The 16,263-nt window shown below is 39.1% G+C and overlaps 1 protein-coding gene across 4 annotated transcripts; it reads left to right on the forward strand.

Moving 5' to 3' along the window:
• The first annotated feature begins 1,510 nt into the window (after positions 1-1,510).
• Positions 1,511-15,447, forward strand: crtc1b (CREB regulated transcription coactivator 1b). Of its 4 annotated transcripts, none has more exons than XM_060877919.1 (12): positions 1,511-1,691; positions 2,522-2,638; positions 3,837-3,962; positions 6,260-6,321; positions 6,414-6,508; positions 6,587-6,692; positions 7,201-7,570; positions 8,816-9,022; positions 9,269-9,358; positions 12,702-12,788; positions 12,961-13,147; positions 13,427-15,447. In XM_060877919.1, exons 1-12 carry the CDS (start codon positions 1,566-1,568, stop codon positions 13,636-13,638), a joined length of 1,785 nt encoding a protein of 594 aa, XP_060733902.1. In that variant the 5' UTR covers positions 1,511-1,565; the 3' UTR covers positions 13,639-15,447. The 4 variants fall into 4 exon arrangements, with proteins under 4 accessions (XP_060733902.1, XP_060733912.1, XP_060733922.1 ...); XM_060877929.1 differs by having other exon boundaries at positions 9,272-9,358; XM_060877939.1 differs by having other exon boundaries at positions 7,201-7,558.
• Positions 15,448-16,263: the final 816 nt, after the last annotated feature.

Below are 16,263 nucleotides of genomic sequence, written 5' to 3' on the forward strand. Positions count from 1 at the left end.
CAGCAATAAAATATATATAATAAATATATAAATAAAATACTTCTCAGGTAATAAAATATATATACATATATATTAATATAAATAATAATTTGGGCGCACGGGCGCCCCTAGTGGTGGGCGGCGCCCTTAGCATTTGCCTATTCGGCCTATGCGCAGGGCCGGCCCTGAGCCAGATTAATGTATGTAATCTGAAAGAAAGCCAGTAAATAACGAGGTAAGCACTGAGTATAGTAGGAATGTGTATAGTCAATAAAGAACATAAAAATGTCTTTGGAGGAAATTGTTTAATCTATTCATCTTTTTAACAGCACAATAATTTATTAAAACAGTCCAGGAATGTGGAATTAAATACCTAGTGTCCAAGTCAAGTGATGAAATATAGACTGTGGGCTCACATGCTTCCTCAAAGACACATGAAGTACATATTATTATTATTATTATTATTATTATTATTATTATTATTATTATTATTATTATTTTAAAAATGCTGCACATTACAGAGCAGCATAATACACTCAAAGGAACATATCCAGAGCAATTTACCATTTTTAATTGAGGGTTAAGGGCCTTGCTCAGGGCCCCCATGATGTGGAACACAACTCAAGATCTCCTGAAGCTTAAAAAAAAACAACACAAATTGCAAAAGATGGTCCTGTGGATGTACATGGATTTTTCTTACACAGGGGATATTCTCCCCATGCATGCACGGGTTTCCTCTGGGTTTTCCAGGTTTCCTCCTAAAACATACCATTAGGCAGATTACCCCTAGTTGTGAAAAAGCATGTGAAGATTTCTGTGCAGGTGCTCTGCAATTTGCCGTGTTGAGTGTACCATCCAGGGTGTATTCCCACATCACACCCAGTGTTCACTGTGACCCTGTTAGGATAAAAAGGATACTGAAATTGTATGAGTGAACCCAGTCAACACTGATGGTTGGGTCTAGATGCTACGGTTCCAGCGGTGTCCAATCTTATCTGGAAAGGGCCGGTGTGGGTGCAGGTTTTCTTTCCAACCAAGCAGAATGCCAGAGTCTACTAAAAGCCAAGAACAGGTGGAACCAGGTGTGGCTTCTGCTTGGTTGTAATGAAAATCTGCACGCACTTTGTGGATAAGATTGGACACCGCTGGGTCAAGCCTTTTATGGTGGAAAATACAGTATGAGGTCATTTAAGAAGCATCAAGTGTAATCCAGATGTAGACCCTGGATGTATACGCACACACTTTCTTATTAATTAACATAATAACATAATAGAATTCAGTGTTTTTAGGGTAATATACTACATTTTGGTAAATCTATACAATAATGAACCTACGAACATTTTATTATTGTACAGAGCTAAACCAATCTAATGATTGATATATAGAATTTATATTAGACTAGTATGCTTGACACTTTATTTATTTATTTATTTATTTGTTTATGTGTTTATCTACACGGTCTGCCTACATTTCTGGCACGTTTCATGAGTGACTGACTTCAAAGCCCAAAATCCTCCGCGCGGTGACGCGTCGACGGCGCCCGCACACGTCTGGCGCAAAAGGTCTGTTTTGGAGAAGAACGGAAGATGGCGACCTCAAACAATCCGCGAAAATTCAGCGAGAAGATCGCGCTGCACAATCAAAAGCAGGCGGAGGAGACGGCGGCGTTTGAAGAAGTCATGAAAGACCTGAGCATTACTCGAGCCGCACGGGTACGTGCCGAGGTTTCCGTAGCGTCGGGTCGTGATTTTTCAGGCGCATCTCCCGGTTAGACCGACTAGCTGCTGCTGCTGCTGCTGCTGCGTTAAGCGCGCTGGCCATCACGGGGCTGGAGCGCAACACCACGATTCCGCGACTTTCTGCTCGATTTCGCGTCCACGATATAAACCACAAGCAATGCAGCTCGCGCTGGTTATTTAATCCTAGATAGATTTATCGATTGATTTTTATCCAATTGTTTTTTATTATTTATTTATTTATTTATTTCTTATCCTATTCGAACGCGTTAAAATCGGTGAAACGCGCGGACGCGGAGTTACGTACGAATGCGGACAAACGAGACAAAATGGGCTACAGATGTGCTGCACATCTGCACCGCTGCTTCTACTTCCAGCATGCGCCCTCGCGCACGTTATTAAAATACTTCATAAACACATCCAAATGATAATTGTCATTTTCTAGAACAAAACCCGACAATAGGTTTCCGGTTGGTCTTTGCATGGATATGGATCATTTGTTTAGACTCTCGGATCTTATTCTGCTTTCTCGTTCTTAAACTTTGGCAATAATAATAATAATAATAATAATAATAATAATAATAATAATCCAGTCTGCCTTTATTTCATGCACACCATAGTGATTGTATGAAAGCCCCAAAAAAATGCCTTAAATGGCCAAACACCACTGATCTGCTTTTCTCACTAGGCATCTGATTGTTTTGACTCCTTAACCATGGATGGTATTTAAGTTCAGTTTGGTTTCATTCATTCATTCATGCTGTCATTCACTCTGGCACTCATTCATGCGCTTTTATTTTGCACAGCTGCAGTTACAGAAGACCCAGTATTTGCAACTGGGCCAGAATCGTGCTCAGGGCTATGGAGGTTCACTGCCCAATGTCAATCAGATTGGAAATAGCAACACTGACCTGCCGTTTCAGGTGAGCCATTAGACATTGTATCGGATGCACAAGTCTTTTTGTTCTTTTTGTTGGTGTTTTACTTAGTTCCCGATAGAGGTGTTTGTACGGTTTGAAATTTTTCACACTATGGGAAACTAGTCTAAAAATATCACAGTGTTCACAGTGTCATGGTATCATCTCTTTGAGAATGTATATACTACAAATTAAACCTAAAGCTCAAGTCAGCCTAATTGCTCTTCTTTCCACGTGATAAGATGCTTAGTTAATGTCACTGTTGACTAAGAGATCTCTGTGTAAATGGCAGAGATGAACGTCTCCACAGCATGTGTGCTCGTCACACTGAAGGCTTTTAGGCACATTTTAGACTTGATCGTTAGTAGGTCACGTGACCATAACATATTTGTACTGTATGTAATGGATTTACTTGCTCTATGAGCTTGCTATAACATGCTTAAAATACTTTGCACTATAAGCATCACCTCTCCATTTAAACATCTTTCTAGGTGTGTATATATTTTACTATTCTTCCTAGTAGTAGAGAAGAGTGCTTGTTGAGTACCTGATTTACCTACTGAGGAAAAACAGTATACAAGACCAATCTTTGCTTGGATGAAGACTTTAGAAAGATCTTTTTGAGAGTGAATTTTCTATATTTCCATGGCAAGAAAATATGCAATAAATAATGCCTTATTTTTAGCATTTTAAAAAGAAAACAATGAATACATTGTTTAATCGCACACCATAACTTACTAATCCTGACACTGTAGCATTATTATATTTAGGTATATTAGGCTGTTGTGTTGCCTGCATCATCCATCTATTACTTTTTATGGCAGCTACCCATTTAAAGAAGCAGTACACCCTACAGTATATGTAGCTCGCATCCTACCCTCCAGTGATGCCATATAGCAGAGGATGAGAAAGTTGAGAACTCCATCCCACCCTGGGCAGTCAGTGGATCTGCACATCATTATTGTTCAGATGTGTGGGGGTGTCATCAGCGCCTTTGACATTGCTTTTCATTTGTTAGCAAGATCGCAGACGAAAACTGTGTGATGGTGTCATTGCTTTTATGCTCATAATGCCGGTCCATGCTCGACTAAAACGCTGTTTGTTTTCTTTTTGGCTTGGCAGTTCAAATAGTTGAATTTTAGATGTGTTTTAGATTTGTTGCTCATGGAGATAGATTTCTTAAACTTATCAGATTCCTTTGCAGACTACAGTTTTGGATACTAGTCGAACCACTCGGCACCACGGCTTGGTGGACCGCGTGTATCGGGACAGAAATCGGATCACCTCCCCACATCGCAGGCCTCTCTCAGTGGATAAACATGGCCGCCAGATATCCTTTTCTTATTATACGGTTGATGCAGCAAACTCCCAGGGCTTACCTTTCTTTTTTCCTTTTAATGCAGTAGTGTTTGATTTCTGAATAATAACAGGCTGCATTCACAGTCATAGGTAAAAGTAGCTGATTGGTTGATTTTATGTGGAAATCTTTTTTGAAATCATGTGGGATGATCAGTGAAGTCAGAAGACCTTATCACGATTGGAGATGTTATCTGGCGAGATGAATAGGGCCGTGAAGTTAATATTCGACTTAATCAACTTAATGGGAAGAAGCTTTATACAAGCGATGTGTTGATTGGCGCTATAGATCAAAGGTTACTCAGCTCTCCGCTCTTCGAAGATGAAAGATAAATTGCAAATATCATCTATGAGTCTTGTTTTATATCTGACAGTAAATGCAGCCTCAACGCTATTAACAACTCCACCAGTGCTCCTGATGATGGCGTTGTTATATATAGTTAATGCAGAAATCTTAACAGAAAATAAATGTAGATTTTCTACAGGATTTTCACGAAATAGTCTGTGACTTGTAACCACTGTATAAAGAGTTGCTTGTTCGTGGATGTGAGCGTTTGGATGAAGGTTTCCATTTGAGATTTTGGCTGCGTTATTATTTTCGTTTCACTGGTTTTGTTTGAGTGTATCACGCAGCCCCAACCACCGCATCAGCCATGTACTGTAGGAGCGCTGTTGAGGAAGTTAAGGAATTCCATAGTTAAAAGTTCTTCTCAGCAGTTTTTTTCAATAGGTTTTAAGGAGATGGTCTCAGGAACCTTTAGTGAATTATAGGAGAATAAGATATCAGTCTTTGTGAACACAGCCACAGATGTTGTAGCACCATGCAGCATTGCAGAGTGTATCAGTGCCACCTTACCTTCTGAGTCCTGGGTTTGATCTGGAGATTAAGTTGGTGTTTGTACAGATTTTTGCTTGTTCTCCACCTTTCTGGTTTCCTCCTGGTAAGTAAATTGGCCCTAAAAGGTAATATCTTGGGTTATGTTCATGAGGATGTGGTAACCTAGTGGTTATTGTTGGCCTGTTGTTCAGAATGTTGCAAGTTTTCTGCCACTGCTGGGTTCCTGAGCAAGGCCCTTAACCCTCAACTGCCCAGTTATATAAAATGATATAAAATGTTAGTCACTCAGGATAAAGGTGTCTGCCAAATGCCAAAAGTTTTCTTTGTGTGTATTCCTCCTGGATCCACCACAACTCAGACCAGGATAAAGCAGTTAGCGAAGAGAACTGTGTGAAATACATGAAATTTTAGACGCAGCATAGTTTCTTATTATAAACGGCTGAATAATTGAGCTTGATCTGAAATGCCAAGTTGACCCAGATTGATAGAGACATGAATACAAATAAACGAAATCCCAGTAGCATGATGACGTTCTGTGTTTTATTTCTGTTGCAATGGTCCTCATATCTTCAGCTTCAAAGATAGTCAGTAACCAGTGAAGTTACAGTTTCAGGCCAAAATGCATTTACTTTGTAAGTAAAGACTGAAGCAACAAGAAACATTTGCAAATAATTAAGTTTTTAGGGCTGAGTTGCAGAAGGCTTTTATACGTAAACATGTCAGTGTTGTTCCAGTGGCTTTTAATGGCCTCCACAGATAATGGACTGCTTGTCAAGAAGCCGTGTCAGGTGCATTAACATGATGTGGATCGTAACTTTGAATGATCTGCACAGCTTTTTTTTGTGGGCAAGATTGATTCAAATTTGGAGCTGAAGTAATTAGAGGAACACAGTTATTGTGCACATCAGTACTTGAGACAAAGCCAGAGAACCAATAAATAAATGGAAAATAGTAATTGAAGCCATTAAGTATGAGAATTAATATAGCCATGATTATTAATATTGCGGTGCTCTTTCTTTTCTTCTCTTCCTTCCTTTTCTTTAACTTTCCTTCCTTCCTTCCTTCCTTCCTTCCTTCCTTCCTTATGTTCCTTGGTTCTGAATCAGTTTTTTTTTATCTTTCTAAAAGCATGTGACTAAAAGCATAATTGGACTTGTTATATCTGGGTGGGAAATCTGCCCTTCTTTCCCCTCTCTCCTTCTGTCAGTTAATGTGATGCTAGCCAATCAGGGACATCTGTTCACGAAAACAGCATAAAACATTTACCGCTCTCCACCACACGTTTACAAAACTGTCTGTTTTTCCATGTGTCTGAGTTATCAAGCGATAGCCCTCACCTTCCAAGATTAGTAGTCGTGATGCTGACTTGATTAAATACAAGCCAGAAATGTTGGATGACGTGGCGAAACATTTTCCTTAACACAGAGACTCACATCGACAGCTGTCCTTATGGCTCAGTGTATCTGTCACCTCCCCCGGACACCAGCTGGAGGAGGTAAGCCACCGTCAGCCATCGAGGATGAAAAACTTTTTTTATAACGTATTCAGCTTCAACGTAACCATACTCGTACATTTGTGCTCCTACAGGACCAATTCTGATTCTGCGCTACATCAGAGTGCCATGAATCCTGCTCAACAAGACACTTTTGTTGGAGGATCTCAAGAACTCCAGCCAAAACGAGGTAAATGTGCTAAAAGGCTGAAAGTGCAATCTTTCGGTAGGTGAAGGATCCTCATTTGTGTCCTTGTTTCTGTTCTAGTCGTCTTGCTCACACCCCCAGATACAGAGGAGCCAGAAACAGAAATGGAAAAAGACGATCAGAAGGCATCACTACATCCTAAATCACATGATGTTCCAGGGATTAAGTGAGTACATGCTATATGGTTTATCATTTTATCCTCCAGCGATTTTCTGGTTATTGCAAAGGATTATTTCGATTGAATCATTGATGTATTAAAGTTACTTTCCCTGTGTAGCATTCTATATATCAGTTCCTCTAGGATTTTGCGATCACAGAAATTAACGAATATATCAAACAAACTCTGCGATATTTTGAGGCTTGCGGTTTTCAAATTATTGCAGATTTTCTGAAGCTTTGGGAAATCTGATAGAGCGCATCGCAACTCACATACAGCCAAAGCCCTATTTGGATCAAGTACCGTAGAACGTTGTGACATTTGTCTTCGCTGATAGTAGTTTAAAAAAGAATCCAATGCTTGTAATTTCATCAATTTATGTAGTTTTCTGCAACAACAACAAAAAAGAAGCAAAAAAATGCATCACACAAAAGAAACTCCTGGAGCAACTGTTTTACATGTATGATTTTACTGATAATGTGCTTAATGATTCTAAGTATGTGTGCTGTATTTCTAGCATATTCCCATCCCCCGATCAAGAAGTCAACGCCACATTGATGCCGGCCGCACACAGCACAGGTGGCTCCTTGCCCGACCTCACCAACATCCAGTTCCCCCCTCCTCTGCCCACTCCTCTGGACCCAGATGACCCAGTCACCTTTCCGGCCCCTAGCACCTCCAGCAGCACAGGCAACCTGAGCACCAACCTCACCCACCTGGGCATCAGCGCCGCCAGCCATGTGGCTGCCTCCAACCCTTCACCTCCTGGCGCTGCACTCTCACTCAACATAGACGCCCAGCAACAGCAGGCATGCCCACAGCAGCTCTCACCTACTCTCTCCCCAACCCTCTCAACACAGATGCCCATTTCTCAGGTTATCACTGATGTAATAATACATTTTATTTATTTATTTCTAATTTTTTTATAAACACAAACTCTCTGGAAGCAGTTGAAATTATGTTAAAATTTGACATTTTTTTCTTCGGATTAATTTTTAATGAAAAAAACTAGCATCAAACTACTTTTTTTGGTAATTTTACAAACATTTACAATAAAAAATTGAATACACGTTATTGCCTTGCTGGCACTCGGCTAGAAAACTACAATACCGTGACACGTTATGTATCGTGTAACATGACAACCGTGACACGATATTTTTGTTACCTACCCCTTACTTTTAATACACATTTTGTATAACAATAGCTTGTAAATGTTTCATTACTTCAGGAAATAGGCAGGTGTCACTCTGAAATGTACTTGAGTCCCAATTAATAATGCTTTGTTAACTTAAAACAAATATTTGAGTGCTTCATGCCTGACAAAGGCAATTATTCTTAGCTGTTTGCATGCAGTCAGTCATACAGAATGGGTGGAGTAAAGTAAAACAAAATAAAAAAAAACATCATAGTGATGGATAAAGACACCAATTTTGTACATCCCAGTGTTGGACAAATAATACGCTAGACCACGAGGCAGGTAAAAGCTCCAATGTGATACCCCGTTCCAACATCTGACCAGCTAATTACATGCATTAATACAGACTAAGGGGAAACAAGTGAATAAGTAAGAGAGGTGACTTTATCTTTCACCATGGTTTTTATCGACTCCTGATAATGCGTCAGGCGATAAAGCCTGTTTATACTCCCGTAACAAAAGGGCAGACGGTTTTTGACAAATATTTTGGCACATTTCTTCATTTGAGACTTATTTTTGCTAAACGAAGTATCTGAAATGTGAAAAGATGATAGAAGATAGTTGACTCTCACTCACAATCATGAGGTTATACTGATGTGAAAACCACCTTTGCTTAATTGTCATGCACTGCACTGTATTTTGCTCAGTGTTCCACATCCTGATTCTGGAACTATTGTCTAGACATTAATCCATTCATGAAAATGTATAAAAACAGTTTATGCAAGTTAGCACAATTTGATAAGCCAGTTTTGAATGAACCCAGCATGAATCTGAACTTTAATATGCATTTGATTTTATGTTTCATAATCTCTGACTGGATTTGAAACACAAAAGGACAACTAACATTACAAAATAGTATATAACAGTATATATGTGTAACGTCAATCGTGCAAATGCAGAAAAAAATACAAATCTGAAAATCTGCACTGTTCTACAGCCAATTGCGATGGAGACCATGTCTCTGGAGCAGCAGTTGTCGCAGTACTCGCTGCTAAGCCTGCTGAGCGATTTGCAGAAGCAGCAGCAGACGCTACCGCAGAATATCCGCCTTATCCAGCTGCCACCCATCACCGTCAGCTCCGCCTCCAGCCCAACCTCCTTGTCCAGCCAATCGCCAACTGCAACAAGCGCGCCAGTCAGCACGGTTGGTGTAATCTGACCTTAAACCTTATTAGAAATTTTCAACTTTAAACACGTTTGTTCTTTGAGCATGAATAAATGCAGTTTTGGGAGGTTCATCAATGCATTTTAATGTTCTTATGAGGGAGGTAAGAGCATAGTCCAGGTTGTCAGCTGCCGTCAATCTGGAGCATGCTCGTTTCTGAGGTGCTTACACATGTGAGCTCTTAGTGGACATGTAAAGTCATTCTGAAAAGCCTCTTGCTTTTAGCAGTATCGCAATCAGACTGGCTCTCCAGCCAACCAGTCTCCAACCTCGCCAGTCTCCAACCAGGGCTTCTCGCCTGGAGGCTCGCCTCAAGTAAGGGCGGAATCCCCTCTCACCATGTTTGCTTGTTGTGCTTTTGGCTGCTCATCAGTGTCGCAGCTCTCTGTGTTCTCCCTACCACACTCCTGTCTGTCCGCATCTAAACCTCATGCTCATTGCTCCGATGATGCTGTGATTTTTATCTGTGCTATTTCTGTATCTTTTACTGTTATGGGCAAAATGGATGCGTGGGTGGTTGGATTAATATGCTGCTATGCTGCATGTCAGGATATATTTTTCTGGGTATATAACCATACTGGGTATGGTAGCAGCATATTAGTCAACTAGTCTGGGATATGAAGATGTTTCAGCTGTGCTGCTATTTATAGATGCATTCAGTGTAATACCAAATTCAATATAACAGCATTATGTTTCCAGAGACAAAGTGCTGTCTATTAGTGTCTATATATAGTGCTGGCAAAGGTTCATACCCAGGCTGTACTCGTCGTGTGTGTGTGTGTGTTGTATTTTTTCCTAGTGCAGTGTTTCTGAGCTTGGTCCTGGAGCCAGACTGCATATTATAGAGCACTTGTTTGTTTTGAACCAGTTGAGTCAGTTGATTGTTTCACACTGGCAGTTAATTTAAAACAGAGCACTGCATTGGTTGCATGAAAAATTGAACCTTAGGCTACCTGTAGGAGGTGAGTTTGAGAAATGTGTGTCACAATTCCCATAAATATGAACGCAATTCATAAACGGGTCCACAGTTGTTCAGGAAGTAAAGTAACTTGCATGTGCATTTTAACCATCAGTGGTTCTAGTGAAATGTTGTGGAACACAGAAGAGTTACTTACTGCTCATAATAACACCAACATCATAATAAATATAAAACACGGTAATGTGGCATTGTATTAAAATGAAAAAAAAATGAATCATTTTGAAAGATGAAATGAAAGATTTGTGTTTTTTCCCCCTCAGGTTTCAAGAGTGTGTTCTGATCTGATCAGAATCAGAAAGAGCTTTATTGCCAGGCATGTTTTCACATGCGAGGAATTTATTTATTTTTTTTATCTGAATAATAGTTCAGTTTGTTACTGGTGGGAACACAGCTTCACAGTGGCTCCACCAGAAATTAAGCGGAAGGATCTTAATTTAGTTCGTGAACCAAACCCAGACTAAAACATAGACAAAATCTTATCTTTTTTGAATAAAAGTATAAAAACTGGAATGAAAAGTTGTAATTAGCTGTTACTTTATCTACCAATATACAACACAAATGCTACGTCAATTTATTCTCTTATTTTTCTTAACTGATGGATGAATATGAAAACGAAACGTGGCGTTTCTCTCTACATCTCATTCATTAAAAACAACTGGTCATGTTGGTCAACTGGAGATACTTTTCTTTTTCCAGTTATTGCAGTGGATCTTAACCACTATCTAACTCCAAGCATGCTTTAACATACTTTCATATAAATGTTTCCTAGTGGGCTATGTCATTTTGTGCCTTTTCGTGTTTTTAACTACATGCTCGATCGTTGAATGGAAAGACTTTTATTTCCTAATTTTTAAAGTATCTTTTAGTGCTTTGCTTGTTCTAAGGTTGCTTTTCACTTTTCACTTTTTTTTTTTGAAGTATCTGTGAAAAATTGTCAGTATTTGACTCGTACATAATGGGAAATTCATACTGCAGGACCAGGGTTGTGAACCACTGCACTACAGCATGTCATCTGTTATGTCTAATATATATAGACACACACACACACACACACTGTAGTGAAAGAAGAAGGAAAAAAAACAATCCGACGTGTAATGTAGCTTTAAATATCTCGGCTTGAGATTAGTTTAGGACAGTGGTCTTCACTATTTTTTTCATGTGAGCCACACTGATAGGACAAAGTCAATAGGAGAGCCACTTTCACCGCAAAGTATGCCAAGTTATTCAGTCTTAAATAGCTTATCTGCTTAAATACAATGTACAATATTGCAATACAATAATTACTCGAGTTGCGGATGATGCATGCTCCCCATCAGTTACCTCTTTTGTCACTGTCACATTGCTTTGTTGCTGTTCATTTTGTGCGCAGGATTGTTTGATAAGAAATCGATCCATTTTTTAGTCCATGTGTACAGTAAACTCAAGTTGTTAACTAGCATGAAACACAAACTAGCTTCTAGCAGGCCGCCAAAAACTGGCTATTGCGCAGAACACAGTGAGTCAGTGACGAGTCAAATAATATATATAAATATATATTATTATTTGTAATAGAGCACATTCGTTTTTCTATGCTTCCCTGATTGTTTTTAATGTTATTTAAATGAAAAAAAATTTTAACCACATGATCATATCATCGTATTATTTACTGCCATGCGAGCCGCATATTAAAGCTTGGCGAGCCGCAGGAGGCTCGCAAGCCGCGCAATGAGTAACACTGGTTTAGGACATATGTGCCATTTTAATATTTTAGGCTTAGATATGAACACTCAGCTATATCCTAGCATAGCTTACCTATCCTAGCTTTTCAGTCACTGTTTGTGGTTTCTATGATTTGGGCTAAATTTCTGGCTTTACTGCACAGCTTTAATGTAAGAAGTACTTCAGAACTTCGTCAATTAACTGTTGTTGTGTGTTGAATGACATGTATGCTTTTTCAATCAATGGTTCTTGTATAGCTTGAAAGATTGTTTACCATCCACAAGTCAGTTCCATTTTCAAATCCTGTCATGACATTGGTATTGAAATTATAAACCTTATGTGAGTAGACAACCCAGTCTCACAGCAGACATAGTCACGAAATTTTATCTACCATAGCACAATGGTTAGTACCCTACAGAATATAAAGCAATAATAACTAGGATAAAATCTCCTGGTTAAATGTTGAGTAATGTAGTGCTTAATGTTTAAAAATGAATAACAAATGAGCAAAAACAATGCTTCCGCGTGGCAGAAAGAAACACGAATCAATAGATTACATTTCGTGACTATGTCACGATCTGCTGTGAGACTGGGTTGGAGTAGAAGTTGTTAATGTTATGAAGTCAAGGTTTATACAATAAGAGTCCTAGCATAATGTGTATGATTCTGGAATGATAAATTCACACAATCAAATCTGGAATGATAAATTCAGTACCTTTTTCTGGATTTATTTTTTTTTTGCTGTGGGGTTTACCAACTGTGGAGAGTAAACAATTTGCCAAGATAGTGTTGAGGATAAGTTACTGCTGCTTTTTTTTTATCCCGTGTCCTCAGCTCTTTTTGCGTGGATGTCTTGAGCTAGACATTGCGTGTGTCAGCATCTTGCACACTTGTCCTGCTGTGTACATAAACATTGTCATACCAACAGAAGCCGTCCCAGACTGACTGAATTAATCAAGTTGTCTCTTGCTATATTTGTAGCACATCCCAGTGGTGGGGAGTATTTTTGGAGATTCGTTCTACGAGCACCAGATGGCGTCCAGACAGACCAACGCTCTTTCCCACCAGGTGCCAACTATGCAGTCCCTTTCTTAAAATTCTTCCTGATGGTCTTTATTTGCTAACGCAGAGATTTGCTAACCATTTGCTAACCATTTTCCTTGACAGGTCATGGATTTAGCAGAACTGTACAGAAACTATGATATTTCTGTCATTTAAATACTTTCTGTTACTTTCGTAGCTCGAGCAGTTCAACATGAACATGATTGAGAACCCGAGCAGTTCAAACAGCTTGTACAGTCCGTGCTCCACGCTCAACTACACACAGGCAGCCATGATGGGTTTAACTGGGAGCCATGGCAGCTTGCATGACACCCAGCAACTGGGCTACAGTAACCATGGCAACATTCCTAACATTATCCTAACAGGTATGTTTGTTATTTTTCTTCCATTTCTTCCATATTTTTGTTGAAGTTCTAGGGAGTACCTCTGGAGACACATGACCCTGTTAGCAGCAGTATTTCTGAAGTAGGTCAGTTCATGCATGGAAAAGCAAGTCAGAAAAATCTAGTTTGTTAATGGCCAGAACAGCAGTGACTAATTTTTCATTCAAAACTCTCTTAGTGAGTTCATCTTTAATGCTAAATGCTTTGTCAGAGTGTATGGTTTTTATATTGTATTTTTACATTTCAAATGACAAATGTCAGTCACAGGCGAGTCGCCACCGAGTCTCTCCAAAGAGCTGAGCAACTCGCTGGCCGGCGTTGGAGATGTCAGCTTTGACGCAGACTCTCAGTTCCCACTGGATGAGCTAAAGATCGACCCGCTGACCCTGGACGGGCTGCACATGCTTAATGACCCAGACATTGTGCTGGCCGACCCAGCCACCGAGGATACGTTCCGCATGGACCGCCTGTAAAACAAGCGAACTGAAGAAAAAAAAGAAGACGTAAAGAAGCTCTCTGATCAGGAGGAGGCTGAAGACTTGCTCATTGTGCAGCTGCATGGCCACCCGGTTTTATCATTGCGCCTGCGGCCCTTGCTGCCCCTCCCCCTCATGGCATCTACAATAGCATGCTGCCAACATCAATGCCAACGTCCGGGGAAAGGAGGCACTCAAGCACATAGGCGGACGTGGCACTGCTATATCCACGCTGGCTAGTTTCGCGAGGCGGCTTGTTCTGAACCACGTCCGTTGTGCAAGTGTCTCTATACCCCTCTTTAGGCCTACATGTTGAGTTGCATTTTAATTTCTTTGTTTTGATTTTTTTGTTTAGTTTGTTCAATATCATGTTTCCTTCACGTGGGGTGATTTTTTTTCATGTCATTTTGTGTTTCTTTATTAGGTTTTTTTTTTATTTTGTGTGTGTGTGTGTTTTGAACCTTAATATTGAACCTCCTGACCAAGATGACTTTTCCCTCCCTCCATAAGTCTTTATTTTTACATACCTTTACCTTCAAGTTTTCTTTAGTACCTTGCGTGGATTTGTTTATTTATGTACGTGTTTGTGTTTACGTTCGTATATTTTACAGATGAATTGTTTACGTAAAGATACCATGTGTCTTTTTAGACTGTGCGTTCTGTGTTTAAATCTATATATTTAAATTTTTTATTATTTATTGAACCCTTTTATTTAATACTAAGGAGTACTACTCCCCCCATTCTACTTTTTATGGGTTTGGAAGAACAGGCAATTTGTGCTACTGTACGTAATTTATTATCGCTAAAACACTAAAAACTACCATCCTTTAAAAAAGTTGATCTGCTCTGCTTTTTTCTCCCGAAACATTAAGATGCCCGTCCGTGTGCCAGCATCATTATTTTTACACGTTTGCCGACGTTTCCGCAGGTTTAATTTTTAGTGTCAAACTATTTTTCATATCAGTATTGTAGTGTCTAAAAAGCTACACATGTGCGTTTTACTTGTCGTTTCTTCAGCTGCAAATTGAAACCGTTAGTGACGTCTTTGACTCGTATATGGCGTTAAAAGCCCGTCGTCATGCAGGACCCGAATGGTTAAAAACGGGAAAAAAGCAGGAAAAAGTAAAAAAAAAAATGAAAGTTTCAGAAAGCTACTGAACTCATCACTGTGACCCGACCTGATTTTGCCTTATGAACAAAAAAATGCTGTTTTTAAGCTGTCACTGCAACGACGAGTTTTTTAATCGTCCCATCAGTCTTTTATTCTCGTATCCTAAATGAGATCTGATCATGCACAATCAGTGGCAGTATTGTGTTTTTATAAATGCAGTTTTTCACTTAAGTACTGTATGGCAAGTAGGTTGTGTGTCAAGCTTAAATGGATGGAGTGTTTGTTCTGAGCTGCTGGTTAAAAGTAAGGGGAGGGTATTGCTCCTTATTCATTGTGGTGTTTACAGAAATGTTGTTCTTTGTGTGTATATAAATATATATATATATATTTGTATATTTGTTTCAGTCTTGTCTGACATTCACGTGATATAAACACATGTTGTGTTTTGAAATGAAAAAGTTTTAAGGAATCACATCTTTATATTTATGTACACTACGGATTTACAGAAAAACTGTTATTCACTGTTTTGTCACTTGAAATGAATTGTTTAATTCAGTTTAAGTGTTCCAAAATTGCTTTATGCAGCCTGGACAATTAAAGCACTTGGGCTCTGTGCCAAACTACTTGTGGTACCAAAATCCTGGTGAACATAATGCCATTGATTTGTTTGTAAACAATTTTATTGGCAGCATTAGTTTAAATTAGTGTGTGTGTGTGTATGTATGTATGTATGTATGTATGTATATATATATATATATATATATATATATATATATATATATATATATATATATATATATATAATTAGTCATGTATTCAGTGCAAATTTATTAATAGATTACCAAATTCATGTTTTTTTTTGTTTTGTTTTTTTTTCTTGTTATTGTTGTAGCAACAGTGTGGTTATATCAGTTAAATGAATTCAGCCAAGAGTCTTGATCTATGTGATATGTGCAATGCAGTCTGAGTAATTTTTAAACAGAGATGCATTGTTGTTTTGGTTCATTGCATTCAACTGAAATGAAAAGACCCAGTAAATATTCTTCGTTGTGGCATTCACACAATCGATTGATCGATTTTTAGTATGTTGACCAAAACCACCACCACTAGCAGCCTCATCACAACTGTTTCAAGCTGGGATTCAATCTGTTGCGCTCTTAACCACCACTGCAACGCCTACCACTTGATTGGCTGATTGGTTAGTTCCAGAAAAACGCAGACGTCTCGCATGACGTGCCCAGCAACTCTATATGGCATTTATATTGTTTGACCTACAAACAAAGCCAGACACGCGACGACATCTCTTTAGTCCCGCATTGCACTATAGACCTTTGGGATTAACATTTCTTTAAGTTAAATCCATTCTAAATGAGGTGAATTTAATGTTAGGTTACGCTGCAGCATGAAGCACCTTTCACTGCGCTCAGTCACGTTATCAGTAAAGACATGCAAGACACATGGCAAAGCCTACACGCCTGAATCAGGACTGCTTATATATTTATTTATTCCAT

This window comes from Tachysurus vachellii, chromosome 1 (genome assembly GCF_030014155.1).
Source record: "Tachysurus vachellii isolate PV-2020 chromosome 1, HZAU_Pvac_v1, whole genome shotgun sequence".
In the NCBI taxonomy this organism is placed as follows: Eukaryota; Metazoa; Chordata; class Actinopteri; order Siluriformes; family Bagridae; genus Tachysurus; species Tachysurus vachellii.